General features: G+C 40.7%; 1 protein-coding gene across 2 annotated transcripts in view; it reads right to left on the bottom strand.

Annotated features, from left to right (window-relative positions):
- The window catches only part of UXS1 (UDP-glucuronate decarboxylase 1), a 100,651-nt gene that overhangs the window by 35,762 nt on the left and 47,005 nt on the right, over positions 1-17,884 (bottom strand). For both annotated transcript variants that reach the window (XM_024215287.3, XM_024215288.2), the window contains 3 exons: positions 10,426-10,530; positions 8,110-8,169; positions 3,384-3,505 (listed from right to left, as the gene is read on the bottom strand). In XM_024215287.3, the coding sequence (XP_024071055.1) occupies positions 3,384-3,505; positions 8,110-8,169; positions 10,426-10,530 (287 nt within the window). The remainder of the gene's footprint in view (positions 1-3,383; positions 3,506-8,109; positions 8,170-10,425; positions 10,531-17,884) is intronic.

Below are 17,884 nucleotides of genomic sequence, written 5' to 3'. Positions count from 1 at the left end.
ACACACACACACACACACACACACACACACACACACACACACACACACACTCTCTCTCGCTCTCACAGCAAAATGACCAAGTATTATTTTATCAACTACAATTATCAACATAATAAAAGCATCCTGTCTGGTTAAGAATTAAAGCACATCGTGTTTTAATATCATGTGCTGCAAAGAGCTGCAGGAGATGGCTCAAAGAGCCACTTGCAACTCATGAGCCTAAGTCTGTCTATCACTGATGCATACTGACAGGAGGGACTCTCCCCAAGAGGTGGTAGCTAGGTTGATGGAAGTATTCTTCTGACAATCTAGCGCTGTCTACATGGGGATTTAGCTCAGCTTAACTACAGTGCTTGGGGTGTGAATTTTCACACCCCTGACTGACACAGTTAAACTGACCTAATTTTCTAGCGTACACCAGACCTTGGTAAGTAGGGAGAAGAGAATTGTGAAGGGCCCTATGGATAAGAACATGGAGCTTAAACTTTAGATGGAGGAAGAGGAACAGCCCGCAGAGAGATTCAAAGGAAGGTATGATATAGTCAGATGATCTTAGGTTGAGTTCCTTTGTACTAAAGGAACAAAAGAAAAGGATGCAAAAGCTTTAGAAGGATATCTACAATAAGCAATGAGAATTTGCTCAACACCACACACAGATGATGGAAAATGAAATATCAAAGCGGAGAAAAAATAAAGGAGAATTTTTTGAAAAGCGAGGCTGACACACCACTCTGGAGAGATTACAGTCTAAGGTGTAACAAATTAAATCTCATATTTGTACCTGCTGCACAAGAGGGACATTTCAAGCCTAGCCACTTCTACTAGTCTGCATCCTTAAAGGCAAAATACCTTTATTCAAGGGGAAAAAGTCAAACTTGTCCACACCAGCAAAAAGTAAACCTGTTTTTACAGTGCTAGTAAAACATCCACACTGCTCCTCAGGAAGCCAGTCCAATTAGGCTTCAGAATGCATGAAAACATGGGACAAGGCTAGGCAGCATTCCTTGAGTCTTCACTGACCTGGAATAAGCTACAGGAAGGATCTAAGACAGCTACTCCAAAGACAGATTGCTTATCATGAGTTTTCATTTAATGCATGTGTACACAGCACAGAGTCCTGCAAACCTTTACTACCAAACGTATTGATTACTACTATGTATAGTCCTATTATATTAATAAACAGTAATAGCTTGCAGATTGGGTTATAAGTAGAGCCCTACTAAATTCACGGTCCATTTCGGTCAATTTCACGGTAATAGGATTTTAAAAATCGTAAATTTCATGATTTCAGCTATTTAAATCTGAAATTTCACAGTGTTGTAACATTAGGGGTCCTGAGCCAAAAAAGAATAGTGTGTGTGGGGGTAGGGGGTTGCAAGGTTATTGTGGTGGGGGTTGTGGTACTGAAGGCAGAGCCACCGCCAGGAGCAGCGCATAAGTAAGGATGGCATGGTATGGTATCACCACCCTTACTTCTGCGCTGCTGCTGGCGGGGCGCTGCCTTCAGAGATGGGCACCTGGCTAACAGCTGCCGTTCTCTGGTCGCCCAGCTCTGAAGGGAGCGCAGAAGTAAGGGTGGCAATACCACGACCCCCCTAAAATAACCTTGTGACCTCCGTGCAACTTCCCTTTGGGTCGGGACCCCCAATTTGAGAAACGCTGGTCTCCCCCGTAAAATCTGTATAGTATAGAGTAAAAGTGCACAAAAGACCACATTTCACGGGGGGAGACCAGATTTCACGGTCTGTGACACGTTTTTCATGGCCATGAATTTGGTAGGGCCATAGTCACAGAACTGCAGTGCTACAAGTATATTACTGTATGTACCATGTAATTGCAGAGGATTCAGCATGTTACACGGGCAAGAACTCATAGCAGGATAAAACCTGTTCCAGGCAGATATAACAGTTATCAAAGCCCATTTTTACAAGCCATCATGGAAAGGCCTGTGCTGAAGATAATTACAAAACACACCCATCACCTCAATTGCTTCTGCTATTTTCATTTTATAGCTTACAAGATAAACTTGTAGAGCAAAGCAGACAAGATCCTTTATTCTCTTTCTGATCCATAACATGACCGGGTTATGCTACACCATCTGTGCTAGGATACTGGATCACAGAGGTAAGTTAGAATAGCATGAATGTTTTTACCATGTTTAAGTCACAGCCTATATGTTTTAAAAGAATGTTTAGAATTTACTTATTGTAAGGGTTTGAAATATTCAGTATAATGCATTAAAATTGGTTTCCTTTGCCACCTTAATATAAAAATGGCAAACAACTAAAATCAAAACAATAACAAAAACCCAAACATTAGAGAGCGCCATGCATTACAAATTAAAGGGCACTATATAGCTTTTCAGCTTTATACACTATTTGAACAACTAAATAAGAAAAAATTCATGCACATAAAAGTTAATATTGGTTAATGAAGAGAAGCACACCCTTAACCATCATCTTTTTCCTTTATAAAAAGGAAAGCTAATAAATCATGTTACAAATACCTCATAAAATTCATCTTTATTCTAGTGCTAAGTTACTGATTTAATTTGTTTGAAATAATTGTTAAATGGTCAACCATGCAAATCTTTCAGAGAGACTATAATTATAGCAGCATATTTTCAAGTCTTTTATCAAAAGGGCATGGGCGGCCAACCTGTGGCTCCAGAGCCACATGCAGCTCCTTGCATAGGCGCTGACTACGAGGCTGGAGCTACAGATGCTAACTTTCCAATGTGCTGTGGGGTGCTCACTGCTCAACCCCCTCCTCTGTCCCAGGTCCTGCCACCACTCCACCCTTTCCCCCGAGCCTGCCATGCCCTTGCTCCTCCCCTCTCCCCACCAGAGCCTCCTGAGCACTGCAAAACAGCTGATTGCAGTGGATGGGAGGTGTGGGGAGGCACGGATTGCGGGGCTGCCACTGGGTGGGAGGTGCTGGGGGCGGTAGCAGATGGAGGGCTGCTGATGTATTACTGTGGCTCTTTGGCAATGTTCACTGGTAAATTCTGGCTCCTTCTCAGGCTCAAGTTGGCCCCCCCTGCAAAAGGGATTTAAAATATGTTGCCCATATCAAACTAGTACTAGGGTAACTTGTTGATTTAGATTTCCAGTGTGTTCATCAATCTGCTCCAAGATAATCATTAAGGTCCTGATTGGCAAAGCACTTTCTTGGAGAGCGTTGCTCACTTGAAACATCACAAAAGATGAGAGCAATAAAACTTCCATGTTAAAGAAAACAGATTTTGCAATTGCAAGAATTCCCTTACTCAAGACATCCTCTACCTCCCTCCACCCCTAACATATACATGTATTCATTCCAGTTTTGTTCTGCATTTGTTCTCAGCAAGTAGAGCAAGGCCACTGAATTTGACAGTCAAATACCTGCTTCATGTAGGCATAGCACATTGTTTCCGCAACTCTCTTTCCTTCATCGTAGCAGGCCCTAGGTCCTATGGGGTTCACGTGGCCCCAGTAATCTTCATTTTGAGGGTGAACCTCAGGATCTAGGGAGAGAAACAACACTTGAATGACTTTCTCTTTCTAGTAACAGGAAGAGGGAATGTAACTCCTTTTATATACGGCTCTTTTGATAGAGCTTGTTTTAGTATGTACAGTGTTAATGAATTTTTCTTCAAATTATCTAATTTTTAAATATTAAACGCCAACATCTTTCACTCCAATAGATTCATCAAATAGAATCCCAAAGGGATAGCTATTAAGGACAATCTGAGAATCTATAAAATCCCCAAATTGAGCGTATTAAACAAAGCAGCCTCCTCGATGGATGTGTCTCCTCATAAGAACCATTACTCATGGCAGGCTAAGTTGAATGTTTGTCTGGAAATGGACCTTAAAGATGGAATAACTCTAGATGCAAAACCAAGATTCTGATCCAAGATAATTGAATAGAGAGATTATAGGTTATTTAGAGTTCATTGGCAATTTCTATTTAGTTTGCAAAAGGAGCTAAGACATTTTGGCATTCAAAAAAGAGCTGGGGGGAAAAGGAAGCAGGAGGTGGAAATCTAGACATGCCATAAAGAATCTGGTTTGGTGAAGGTGTGAGGCAGCCCCACAAACAAAAATGGTATGTGCGTGCCTTGTTCTTCTCTCAGCCTGATACTCTGGGACCAGCAAGTTACTTTTTCAGCCAAGATAATTCTGAGTAGACAAAGCAGAGGCAGCTGAGCGTAAGAAAGGGCAAGGTGCTTTATTTAGAGTTAGTTTAAATTTCTCTCTATACCCCTTACAAAAAAAGTTACAACACGTTGCTCTGGCTCGCTTTCAGCCTTGTCTGTGTCCCTGTGACCCACTGGTATGATACGCCTGGAGGTGTAGGCCAGGTGCAAATAGTGGTTGATGGTGGCAGCATTCTTAAGAGTTGCTGAGCAACAGCTGTGACAAGAGAAAAGAGAACCCTTTGATGCCACTGGAGAGTCATACCTGCCTTCCCATCACCTCCAATACATGCTGAAATACAAATATGAGGAGGCCAGGACAAACAACATTAAAAACATTCAGCTGAGTCATATATAATAGACAGCTGTCAATACCATCACCGCCACCAATGAATATTTAATACAGTGTCAGAATCTCCTCCATGCCACTTACAAGTTCCATGAAGATTTTGTTGCCCCCCCTCCAACCTTTCCTAGTAAGCAACCATTCATCTCTTGAATTAACAGTCATAAAAACAGATTCTTGCTGTCATGCCCAGAGGTAAATTCTCTTTTTACAACTCTTAGACTAGTATTCCAGCCTGGATGAAAGGTATCCCAGCTCTGGAAACATCTTTTTCTTTTTTACTGATAACTATTTATATTGAATATTAAACACACACTTTAGATTGCCTTCCCCTAGTTTCTTTGGTGACCTGTGAAAAGTTACCCATAAATCCCAGAATGCTTAGCATTGCTCAGCAGTAAGAGGTATAACCAAGGAAGAAAAACTGGAATGTTACAGATCACAATTCTTATTCTGATCTTCAAGTACAAGTAGATCACAACATGATCATCAGTTGTGCCCAGTTCTCTCCAGATTCTTATTACCCCGATAGAGCAGCATGACTGAAAGTGGAAACAATTTCATTTGGATAGGTAATATGATTGTTTACGTATGCAGAGACTGAAAGTTAGTTCTCTCCAAGACTTATTGCTTTCTGGACACTACTGTTCTGGATCATAAGAGCCATGCTCCAGCAGAGACCAGCACAGACCCCGAGGCTTCTACTGTCTAATATAAATGGTCCTAAGAGTTTTACAGACCAATATCCAATTCATTCATTTTAAATAACCAGGAAGTGGAGATCTAGACATGCCATAAAGAATCTGGTTTGGTGAAGGTGGGGGAACAGCCCCACAAACAAAAATGGTGTGCGTGCCTTGTTCTTCTCTGAGCCTGATACTCTGAGGACAGCAAGTGGCACAGAGAGGCTATTTTTTCAGCCAAGATTTATTCAATTTAAAAATGAACGTTAGTAATATTTGAAAGTTAGTGCGCAAATGGCATTAATCATTCCTCTCTAGAGCTGGCTGGCAGACAGTGAGACTGAACCGTAGCTTCTTGGAAGAAATCTGGTCAGTTCCAGATTTGCTGTAAGCATTCAAGAAAACCATGTTCTGGGACATCACGTATACTGAAAATAAATAGTTGCACTGACACTGCTCATAGGAGCATAATTCCCCTCCCCTCCCCCCATTTGTGGCCTGGATTTCAAACTTTCCTTTTTAAAAAAATGTTAAGACACTACCAAATAATGGCTTATAATTAGAATGCCTCCTCCGCCAGGAGCTACATACAGCTTTGCCTTTGTCATGCTATAACTTTTTGATGCTTTTTATAAAGGACACTGTATAAAAAGAAATTTTGCATTGCATTTATAGTTCCAAACTAAGGTTCTAACTGATTAAAACTGTCCTCTAGGGCCAATTCTCATGGGAAATTTAATTTTTTTTCATAACCTCCCTGAAGGCAGATACTGATGTCAAATATACTCAGCCATAATTCACAGAGCACATCAAAAGACAATGGTTCACGAATCTTTGCATATTATAGACTAAGACAGGATTTTCAAAAGTATCCAAGTGACTTATGAGAAAATGCCCCACTGAAAGTCAATGAAATTTGTGGTCCTACGTCATTTCATTGCTTTTAAAATGGAGACCACAGCATGGATTACTTTCTCCTCTCCTCCCTTCTCAAGGTCCAAGCCCAGTTCCACACCATCCCTGCTTCAACAATAGAGCTTGATTCCATAAAGAAAAATTATATTTAGGGCAGGATAAAATAGACATATCATTATTTTATTATAACATCCATTTTATCTGTGCTGTGTTTTCCTCCTCCCTGGGTTTAAAGTTTGCATATATTACCAAATTCCTATTGTTATCCTGCTGTCCCACTGCTCTACTTTTTCTAGGCCATTGAGTTTTAGTTCTGTTCCCCTGTATGTTTGCTACCACTCTAATTTTTAAGCTGTTCTTAGATTCTATCATGGTTAAATTCATGCCAAATGAAACATGTGACAGTGAAAAGACACCAGATATTTTAGTTGATCATAAAAGCTTGTGGAAACCCTAAGGAGGTGCCCGGACTGTGTTCAAGTTACAGTGCAGCTTTAATTCATGCAGATGCTTCAGTACTCTGACAGAAGCAACTCTGCCAGTCATCTGGAAGCACCCTGCAGAGCACAGTTTGAGAACCTCTGTAGGAAGTGGAAACAGCTAGAGGACATTTTCAAGGGGTTTATCCTGCCAAGGACTCAAAAACAATAACTCTTTTCCATTTAGTTAAACCTACTATATGAAGACAGTAGATCCCTTTGCCTGACTGGATTTTATACATAACAAAGTCTGACAATCTGTGTTTCTTTAAATTTTCCCCTGCAGCAATCAGATTGCTGGGGAGAGATGCTGCTCCGGAACTGGTATGCTTGGTCTGCCTGTAGCAATGTTCCATCTTCCGGAAGAGAGAATATGGTTTCCTGTTCAATTAGGAAGTGTCTCTTGACCCAGCGCTTTCCCCGTGTAGGAACTGACCCTTGCATAAAAATAGGGAGGCAGGAATGTGAGGTGAGACACAGTCATGCCATTTGCAGTGACTGCCTCGTCATTGGTGGAGTTCTTGCTTGTGATATTTGTGGTGCACCTGCCTGCCTAAAGTCATTCCATCCAAAAAGTAAACCTGAGGGGAGTAAAAAGAGCACATCTCATTCTTTCCATCTAAAGGAAGAGGGGAGAAGTTAGGAACTTTTTAATGAAAAGGTCTTTAGAGTGCTCAGCTATTAGCAACATCATGCTGCTTGCTGTGTTAGTTAGATCAGCTCAATGCTGAAAATGCCTGTAGTAACTGGTAACCCATCTATACTAATGCTCCCAATAATGCTAGTACTAGCGGAGTAGAACTGGTGTTCACAACACAGGGAAATTTTTAGAAAGTTTATCTAGCACCAGCAAGGCCAATCATGGTCCCTGATGTTACCAAAGAGCATTTTGTTGCATCTGCACTAGTTAAATAATTCTCGACATGATTTAAAGAGGGGAAGGCAGGAATTAGCTAGGGGCTCATTGCGGATAGTGATGTTGTCAGTAGGTCATTTTCCAATGGAGACAGACCTTTTCTTTGTATGCTCTTATAGAGCCGGGCGTGTGGCTTCTTCAGCACTGAACACACACCATTGCTGCTGATTAATCATCATCATAATCCAGTTTCCAAACAGTCCGGGGAACAAGAGTCAAACCTGCTGCCTGTTTTCCTCCAATGCATTCCTGCTATGGCCTCTGGAGTCTGAGTTGAACATGTAGAAACTTCCACTAAGACCCCTTTATTACAAAGAATGCTAACATTCTCTTATAGGTCAACTCTTACACACAGCATTTAGGGCCTGATTTTCATTTACACTTGGGTTGCTTTATTCCGCTCTGGCAGTGCACAGGGGCCTTAAAGTGAAGATTACCGTCTACATTTTAAATATGAAGATGAAAGCTAACAAGTCCAAGTATGACAACTACGCAAATACTTGATGCTGCCATACACCATCCACAGAAGTTATTGTAAATCTTCCTTGATCGGTCACACCATAGATACTCCAGCTCTGCTCATGTCTTACCTCCATACACCTCAGAGGTGGAGGCCAGCAGAAGCCGTGCTCCAACACGTTTTGCTAATCCTAAACATTGAGAAAAAGGAAACAGTGAATTTTAGCAAATACAAAAGACGTTCAGTTATGTTCATTGCTTTATTTAGACCCCACTTTGTCTAAGGAAGAAGAGAATTCAGGGCTTCCCTAATCAGTTTTTTTCAGATCTAGCCTCTCTTCTTCCAAGTCTCCAGTACCCAAGTTCAAGCTGGAAGGAACACGATTGAGCTTTTCTGCAGCTACTCACACCACACAGCTGGCGGACTGTCAGATCTTACGTACACTTATTTCATGGATTGAAAGTTACACTGAACTAAAGTGCAGGACTTTCTTCCATAGATCACAAAGTCAGAAGGGACAATTGTGATCATCTGCTACTCTGACCTCCTGCATAACACAAGGCCATAGGACTTCCCTGAATTAATTCCTGTTTGAACTAAAGAATATATTTTAGGACAACAACCAGTCTTGATTTAAAAATTGCCAGTGATGGAGAATCCACCAGAGCCCTTGGTATGTTGTTCTAATGGATAATCACCCTCCTATCAAAAATTTGCTATATTAAGTCCGGGATTGGGGCCAAAAAAGTACTGCTAGCCTGAAGGAATAGCTACTGTTTTACCGTCTGATATCCTGTGAACCACAAGAGTTAGAAACATCAATAGGAAGCTGGGTGGGAACTAAGTGGAGCTATGTGGTTTAGGAGAAAAGTGTGTCATATTCCCCATGTCAGTTCATTAGACCTTTGTAGCCCCTCTTGAAACTGAACGTAGTGGGCCTGATTCTGCCCAGCGTAAGGGAGGCTTTGCACTGCTCTGCTGGCACATTGACCCTCAAGATGGCAGAGCTAGTGATAGAAATTTTTCCCTGGCTACGGGGACAATTTGATGGCACAGAACTGAGACAGTAGCTTTTAAGCCGTCTTCTTTCCTGAACTGTGCCCAGTGCAGCATTTCCTGGTTGGGGAAAAGAAGTGGGGCCAGAGGGTCCCCATGTCTCAGCAAACCCCCACTACTTCAAAAAATCCCAGGGGCCATTGGCAACCAGTGCAAGCTAAAGCAGTGACAACTGGATCGAGATTAGGATGTAAAGGGGTGAATAACAAAAAAGGCTTGAAGCCACTTTGATGCCTCCATACCCCCTGACTCTCAGCTGCACTAAATACAAATTAATATAGCTGAGAATTTGTCCCTGACACTGTATATGACCTCAGCAGCAGCATAGGACTCTCAGAATTGGCCGGGGGAGAGATCACCACAATGGGAGGTACCAATACTAGGGAGCTATTGCAATTCTACACACTTTAACCCTCATTGTACTGAAATGGAGTCAGCTGTCACTCTGAACACAGGGATGCTTCACAGTCACTGAGACACAACAGCAGTCTTTCCCCTAAAGTTGCACTCTGATTGTGTGCCTGATTTGCATAATTGCTTCATAGATATTACTCAATAATTGGGCCATGACTATGGAAATCCTTGTACTCTAGTTGGCTCCTATACTCAAGATTTTCATGCTGTTTGTAAATGGTCTCAGCTGAAATACTGAAATGTTCACATGAAGAGGTAAACATCCTAGAAGAAAAAGGGGCTTTCAAGGAAGATTAATTTTTTTCTTTGATTTTTGACTCATTCCCCCTTCTTCTCATCCCTCGCCGAACTCTTCCTTCCCTTGTGCCAGATAAGCAAGGCTCTTTCTTGGCCTTAGAATAGCTGTATTTGTGTTTACGTTAGGAAAATATTAGCTCTTCCTTTCCAATTCTGTTTTTAATCCAACATGAACAAAGATATATAGGAGTTATTCTGAGACAGAGAATGAAGGAGAAAAAAGCGTACCTTTTTTACCTAAAACCACTTTCTTTCAATACTAGCGAGAGTTCTGTTTGCAGATTTTACAATCATTTAAATACTGAATTTAAAATTTTAGTGGAACAGCAATTTGAACTTTCTTGCTAGCTTGCTAGTAAACAAACTGGGCTAATGAATTCAGTCTTACGTGGTACAATAGACAGAATCACCTCAGTGCAGATGGCTCCAGATTCTGCCAGGTACTTAAACATGTGCGTTGCTCTAAAAATACAAATAGTCCCTTTGATTTTTCATAATCGACTTTAATGGAACTACTCATGTGCCTTTCATTAAGCCTGTGCTTAAGTATATTGGTGGAACTGGGCCTTAAAGCTTAAGTGGAACACAACTGTGAGTCCAACAGTTGTTAGCAGTTCTGAGTATTTCAAGCAAAATGAATGCAGTAAGAAGAGGAAGAAAAAAAAAGATTTCAACTCACCTAACATGTTTAATGTCCCAATAGTGTTGGTCTTTAACGTCTTGATAGGATTATACATGTAATTCGGAGGGGAAGCAGGAGATGCAAGATGATAGATCTGGTCCACTGTGAGATAATGGAGAAAAAAAGTCCCAATATAATAAACTAAATGAACAAAGCAGCAGGGCTGCAGGAAGCTACCACTGCAATGAATGCCTTATTATCAAACTTCACCTTCCGTATCTCTGTCTCTTAACTTCAAACCCTAGTTCTTAACCCATTGTTAGCTACAGAGATCATACATGCAAATCCATAGTAAAAACAGCAAAATACATTTAGAATTAAACAGATTAAGATTTTTAATCATAGCAACACTGTTAGCACTTGTTGTTAACACAGATATATAGCTGTTCCTGGTGTGTTTGCAGAATGCATAACCTACAAGTAAAACATTTTACTTCTGCCAGCACTGCACAGCCAATGCACAATAACTGCAGAAGAGCAAGCTGTTCTTTATTCTGCCTCTTATGCCATCAAGTTTTCAAGATAACTTCCAGTTTCAGACTGTTTCTGATGATATAACAAGCAAAAATAGCAGCTCAACTTTCAGATACTAGGAGCCGCCTTTGGTTTTACTGGTTAGAATAGAAAAAAAAAAAAATCTTGTTTCGACTTGTAAACTGTTTAAATTTCATAGTGGCGCATCATTAGTCATTCACATCATGTTTATATTCTGATAAGGCTTTTCTCACAGTGTGGTTAACTGTCAATTTTTGCCTTTGTTTCATTAGGGTCAAAATTACACTAATCTTCCTTATTGTACCTAGGAAGTGCACTTCATATGGGACAGTACAATCCTTTATAAACCCCATTTCCAAAACATGCAATGTTAGTTGTTTCTGGTAAGGTGGGTCAAGAGACTTATATAGATTAGATATGCATGCATGCTTCTGCTCATCTTAGGTTTCCTGCTAGTGCCCTGACAGGCTATTTGACCACAGTTCTGAATAGTGAAAGTGATGCAGCTGGATTCCACACAGCCCGTACATATTCATGGTTTGTGTGTGATGGGTATTGGAATCCCTCTATATCAGAGAATCCTTCTATATCAGAGAAGGCGGTACCTATTCATTTCAGAAATTGTAAGAGAATAGCCAGCTCAGGAGAGAAAGTATAATAGAAGCACAAGTCAAAGGAACTGAAGGAAACCTATAACTAGTTGTGCAATACAGCAAAAACTGTCATACATGACCATTCAAGGGACCAACATAGAGGCAAGTGATTTTCCTACAGAAATGGAACAAGGATACTTTGGGTGATCTCTTAAGACAAAGTGTTGCCTAATAAGGTTACAGGTTTCACTGAATGAAACAGAAGTTTGAAGACTGCAGCTGATGGAAAAAATGGTTGTTAGCAATAAAACAAAGAATGTTGAGCCTTAACTGAAGAGGCCTGTAAAACCCAATGTGAATGATTCAACAAAATCAGGTTAAGAAACTATTCATAATGTAGCACATAGAGAGCAGAAAGATATTTTTCTAGTGTCTCTCACCACAGTATGTCCAGAGAACCCTGTATCCTTTTCTTGTTTAAAAAAAGGAGACTGTGTGTACCAGAGGATGCCAAAAATTAAATGGAAGGAGTTCAATTTGGACATGAAAAAAACAGATCTCCTACAAGGACACCTAAGAAAACACTTAAAGGTTATTTAAGAAGGGATAAAACAAAAAGGGTGCCATGCCTTTTTTGCTTCTTCATGATGTGTAAAGCAAAGCTTAATTTTTTTTAAAAACCTGCTTGTTTTTAAACCTTAAAATATCAGAAGGATCCAGTCTGGTCCCTGTTTTGCTGATGATCTAACGGTGTGATACTGTGATATAAAGCTGTCAATCTTTACCTGTTGGGTAACGATGTTAAAGCTCCAACAGGGCTCTTCTTTAAATTGTTTAGTCAGGTGTTTATACAAGACAGGTGATAGCAAAAAACACCACTTCAAAATAAAATGCACTCTTTGCACAGTGCATAAATCTCACTCCCCGCTCATTCAGGTTTAACTTCCATGACATCTGCAACATCACTGACTTAGTTATCCACTGAATCTTCAAGCAAAAATTGGGTAGACAAACCCTGATTTTCAATTAAAATAATAAAAAAAAGCAGAACACACTTTTCTAGGCATTCTTCATATGTTGTAAGCAACAAAAGACGGCACACAGCCATTTCACCACTCCTTCCCTTCAAAACAATGGCGAAGATGCAAACTTAGAGCCAGTTCACAATCCCTTTTCAATCCATAGTACTGCTGTGCCTCACAGGCACCTCACACCGGAAGTCTGACCATAGGCAATGTTTCACAGGGACCAGGGGTCACTCGATGAAATTAATATGCAGCAGTTTTGAAACAAACATAAGAAAGTACTTCTTCACACAACACAGTCAATCTGTGGAACTCATTGCCAGGGGATGTTGTGAAGGCAAAAAGTATAACTGTATTTAAAAAAATAGGTAAGTTCATGGAAGATAGCCATTGATGGTTAGCCAAGATGGTCAGGGATGCAATCCTATGCTCTGCATGTCCTTAAACCTCTGATTGCCAGAAGCTGGTGCTGAGCAATGAGTGATGGATCAATCAACAATTGTCTTGTTCTGTTCATTCCCTCTGAAGCATCAGGCACTGACCACTGTCGGAAGACAGGCTACTAGACTAGATGGACCATTGGTATGGCTCGGTATGGCAGTTATGTCAAATTACCAACTCAAGCCCAACAATTCTAGTATAGAATTAGCCATTTTACTGCCATATTAACGGATAAAAGGTCTCAATTAAATATAGCTACCTGTTTAAAGAGTATAAGTTGCATAGCTAATTTTGTTCTACCACTGCATGACTGATGTCAAACAAGCTTACAAACTAAAAGGCCAGAATATAAAACCTGGTAGCTGAGGTTGAGAGAGACAATGTCAAAATGAGGGACAAAGTGAGTGAGACGGTATATTTTATTGGACCAACTTCTGTTGGTGAGAGAGAAAAGCTTTTGAGCTACAAAGAGCTCTTCTTAAAACCACAAGCCCTCTAGAAATAGGATACTCTTATTTTTTCCATGACAGCAGCACAAAAGTATCCATTGTTCTGATAAGTTCCTCTGGAAGCTACCGTACTATAAATTGTTTATTAATCACAAATACAAAATGTTAGGGAAATATACATGCTTTTATTTCTAACACACAAATCAATGCCAAAAACAACCCTGCAACAAGTTAGTGCATTTCCATAGTGCAGGAAAAAATTCAGAGGGGAAACAGGTATAAGGTTTAAGTTTCACTTACTACTTTAAAACACTATGTTAAAAATGACAAGGGTATTTAATATACATAATTATTTTAAGCCAAGTTTAATTAAAATCACAGTGATTTTGCTGATTCTTATTTTTGTGGCAGACAGGTCCCAAATTTTGAGATGATTTGCAAGTCCCCTATTATCAGGGCTTTAGATACATAATCTCCCCATAACCCTTACAGCCCAAAGACTAGTTTTGCCATTTCATACGAAGATTACTTTGTGATATTTTAGTGAATTATCTGCCACAATGACACATTTTTAAAGCCATTTTTGTCATCCAGATAAACGTTATTACTACTGAATGATATTCTATTGGATGACCAATTTGCATGTTTCTGAAAAGATCTCACTGGAATTTCCTACATGTAACAGCTAGTACAAATTTAACATTATAATGGCACATTGATGTTTAGAACAGTGGCCCATTAAGAGTGAACATTCCTTCCTTGGCATGAGTGAAGATATATTTGAGCTGATACTTAGCATTTATATAACAGTTATGGATAACAAAAAAGCAACCGTATGCAAGAATCTAAAAACCTCCTTTCAATTACTCAATCTCATTCCAGACAGAAAACAAGTGCAACAGAAGCATACACAGAGATGGGTCTGGGAAAGCAATGTCTCCGTTTTTTAATCCCTTCCTCTCTGAGTCTTTTTCTCCAGTTGTTAGCTGCTGCAGCACCACAGGAAAATGTGGACCAGGAGAAGAAACACAGCCCTGAATGGTTTGTCCTATCAACTGCTTCACTTGCCAGAGAAGAGGGAATGTTTCAGCACCTGGGTACAACGTACAGTGCTTCTTTTGCAGACGGACAGTGACAATATTATGCAAGGACTTAAAGGCCAGGGCTAGCAGGTAGAAAGGTGATGGAGTATTCGCCATGGGACAGATGGTTGCCTTATCAGGTCGGATGGATAGGAAAGCAGCCAGCTCCAGGCCCTCTCCAAAACATTTAAAGATGCAGGCAACTGAACCATTTTAGAGGGGAAAGGGTAAAAGCAATTTGTGGATGCCACTCACATACTGTAATGCAAGTGACCAAACAGGCGCACAATCTCAGCATCGTAAGACAAATAAGGCTGCCTCTCTAGTTCCGTTTTCCTTCTTTCAAGCACTTCAGTATTTAAACATGGTTTCTATCCTTTCCCTAAGATGCTCGTTTTCCATGACTGTAAGCTGGACCTAGACTGTAGTCACAGGAGTACATATTACAAATGCAGCAAACACTCTGCATTTGTCATGCTCTTATATGACAAGCTCGATATCGCAGGTCAATTACGCAATATACCAAGCCAAGCTGGTAATTGTGGTACTATAAGCAGATGCAACATTGAAGTGTGCATGCTCATGTATATGCAAGCACTGAAGTACCCAAGTAAGAGCGATAAAAGAACAGTGAAAGAGCTATCCAAAAGAATGGCAGGTGTTTGCTGTTGACTCACTCTTAGCAGGTGTGGGAACCTGGCTGGGTACCCTGAACATGAAAGATGGAAGTGGCTCACCAGCCAGAAGAAACTAGGGACAGATTGGTCAGAAGGCAGGAAATCTAGGCCATCAACTCTGGGAAAAGGGCTTAGGCTAGAGTTTACATGTTTACGATCTATGGGTTACTTTGGGAAATTAATTTAAGTAATTTATGGTGATTATTAAAACAGACACTATGAAAACTGAAAGGGCATGTCATTTCAGATGTCCAAGGTTTCTTCACATGCACACAGGAGAGTCTTTCGAAGAATGAAATAAGTGTAAATGATTAAAAGTTATAAATCTATTAAGCTGATTTTAAAAAGAGCAGCTAAATTAAATGCAAACTTAGACTTCACACAAAAGTTACACCTGATTAACCAAAATCATTTTTCAAATCAGTACCAGCCAGGTGTAATTAATTTAAGTTTCTATAGAACAGGGTTTGCATCATTTAAACTAAACTACTTTTTTTTTTTAAAACAGCTTTAGTTGAAACGGTGCAACTTGTGTATTTAGACACCACCTTTGTTTAAGAACAGCCAAAATACCCCCAAAGCCCAAATTCTCCTTAGGAGTTACAGTAGAATCGTATTACAAGGCCCTATGTGGGAAAACCCAATTTTAAATTGTTGGAGCTAAATGATCATTATATCCAAAACAATGAACTTCTCAAATCAGAATTGTGCTGAAAAGCAAAAAGATTCCACCTTAAAAGGAAAGAGTTGTATAAGGTGTTTTAATGCTCACGTGCATCAATGAGGTTCTGTAACTGGTGCACCCACAAGCTTTACCTGTAGCCAACAGGCCACAAAAAGTGTGAGGTTCTATAACATCTTTGAAAACCAAAAGGAAATAGTAGTTCTTCAAATCTGATTCTTAAAAAGTCACCTTCTCAACCTGGTATCTGGTCAATTTAAAAAGTAAGTCAGAACTAGTTTGAGGTACCTACACATGCCTATATGCCCTTGTCAAGTTAGTAGTTTTAAAGATTAAATGCTTTCATTTGCCTCTCCCCCTGCTGCAGTGTTAAAGACCCACACAAAGAACAGTGGAACTTATTTAACAGAGCAAACAGTGAAACTGACTTACACAAAGTGCTGTCAAAGGCACAATGTGAACAAACAAATCTTTTTCAGTCATCGTGATCTTAAGGGTCATTTGTAACAATAGCAGGTAAAAAAGTTCCAGAAAGAAGTTTGATTTTTTTTAAAGTTGACAATGTCCCTTTAAAACAAGTGCCCAGCATCAGCACCAACAATAGCTTTTGTCTTTGATCTTCACAGAAGAATAACTAGAGTGAAACTTCAGTCGTGCCAATTTTTAAAAATTTTAGTATTGTAGATTTTAATTAAAACATGAACAAGTGAGGAAGATTAAAACCAAATGCCCATATATTATTTAGTCTTCAGTTATGTCTTTGATGTTGAATGAACGTAATCAACCTCTCTACTTGGGACATGGATCAACTAGATGTTGTGACTTAGAAAAACCTTCCTTGGATGACGGAAGTCTTTGGTAATTAAATGCTATCCACTTTTCCCACACTTATCACTATGGTATCCGAGTGCCTTCCAAAAAGAGGCAGAGTTGGGAGAGTAACAATTTATCTGCAATAACCAATAGCTCAGGTCTTCAACACATCTCAGCATACAGGTACAAATACAGTAAACGTTTTATATAAAATCATGAGTGGTGAGGAGAAAGTAGATAAGGAAAAGTTATTTACTTATTCCCCTAATACAAGAACTAGGGGCCACCAAATGAAATTAATGGGCAGCAGGTTTAAAACAAACACAAGGAAGTTCTTCTTCACGCAGCGCACAGTCAACTTGTGGAACTCCTTGCCTGAGGAGGGTGTGAAGGCTAGGACTATAACAGCGTTTAAAAGAGAACTGGATAAATTCATGGAGGTTAAGTCCATTAATGGCTATTAGCCACGATGGGTAAGGAATGGTGTCCCTAGCCTCTGTTTGTCAGAGGGTGGAGATGGATGGCAGGAGAGAGAGCACTTGATCATTGCCTGTTAGGTTCACTCCCTCTGGGACATCTGGCATTGGCCACTGTCGGTAGACAGGATACTGGGCTAGATGGACCTTTGGTCTGACCCAGTACGGCCATTCTTATGTTCTTATATAAATCACAGCAAACTTCAGGCAACAAATATTAAGCAAAAAGATGAACTTTAGTCAGGAACACAGGAAACTCCTTGCATCTTAGGTAGATAGGATTCCCCGTAGCGCAGCATCTATACCAGGGGTCTCAAACTCAGATGACCCCGAGGGTCGCATGAGGACTAGTGCATTGGCCCGAGGGCCGCATCACTGACACCCCCCTCCACTGCCTCTGGCCCCGTCCCCACTCCACCCCTTCTAATTAGGCCCTGCCCCTGCCCCACCTCTTCCCACCCCTTCCCTGCCCCATTCCATTCCCTTCCCTGAAGTCCCCACCCCAATGCTGCCCCCAGGGCATGCAGAAAGGGTGCAGGGTGCAGTGGGGGCTGAGGGCAGGGAGTTGTGGTGCAGGAGGTGTGCAGGGTGCTCAGGGCAGGGAGTTGGTGTGTGGAGTACAAGGAGGGGTGTGGCAGGGTGTCGGGGTGCAGCAGGTGGCTCAGGGCAGGGAGTTGGGGTGTGGGATGTGGCAGGGGGCTCAGGGCAGGGAGTTGGGGTGCA

Source organism: Terrapene carolina, unplaced genomic scaffold (genome assembly GCF_002925995.2).
Source record: "Terrapene carolina triunguis isolate 2854851 unplaced genomic scaffold, T_m_triunguis-2.0 Scaffold21, whole genome shotgun sequence".
NCBI classification, from domain to species: domain Eukaryota; kingdom Metazoa; phylum Chordata; order Testudines; family Emydidae; genus Terrapene; species Terrapene triunguis.
The sequence above is the reverse complement of the archived record's forward strand: the minus strand, read 5'-3'. Positions and strand labels throughout refer to the sequence as shown.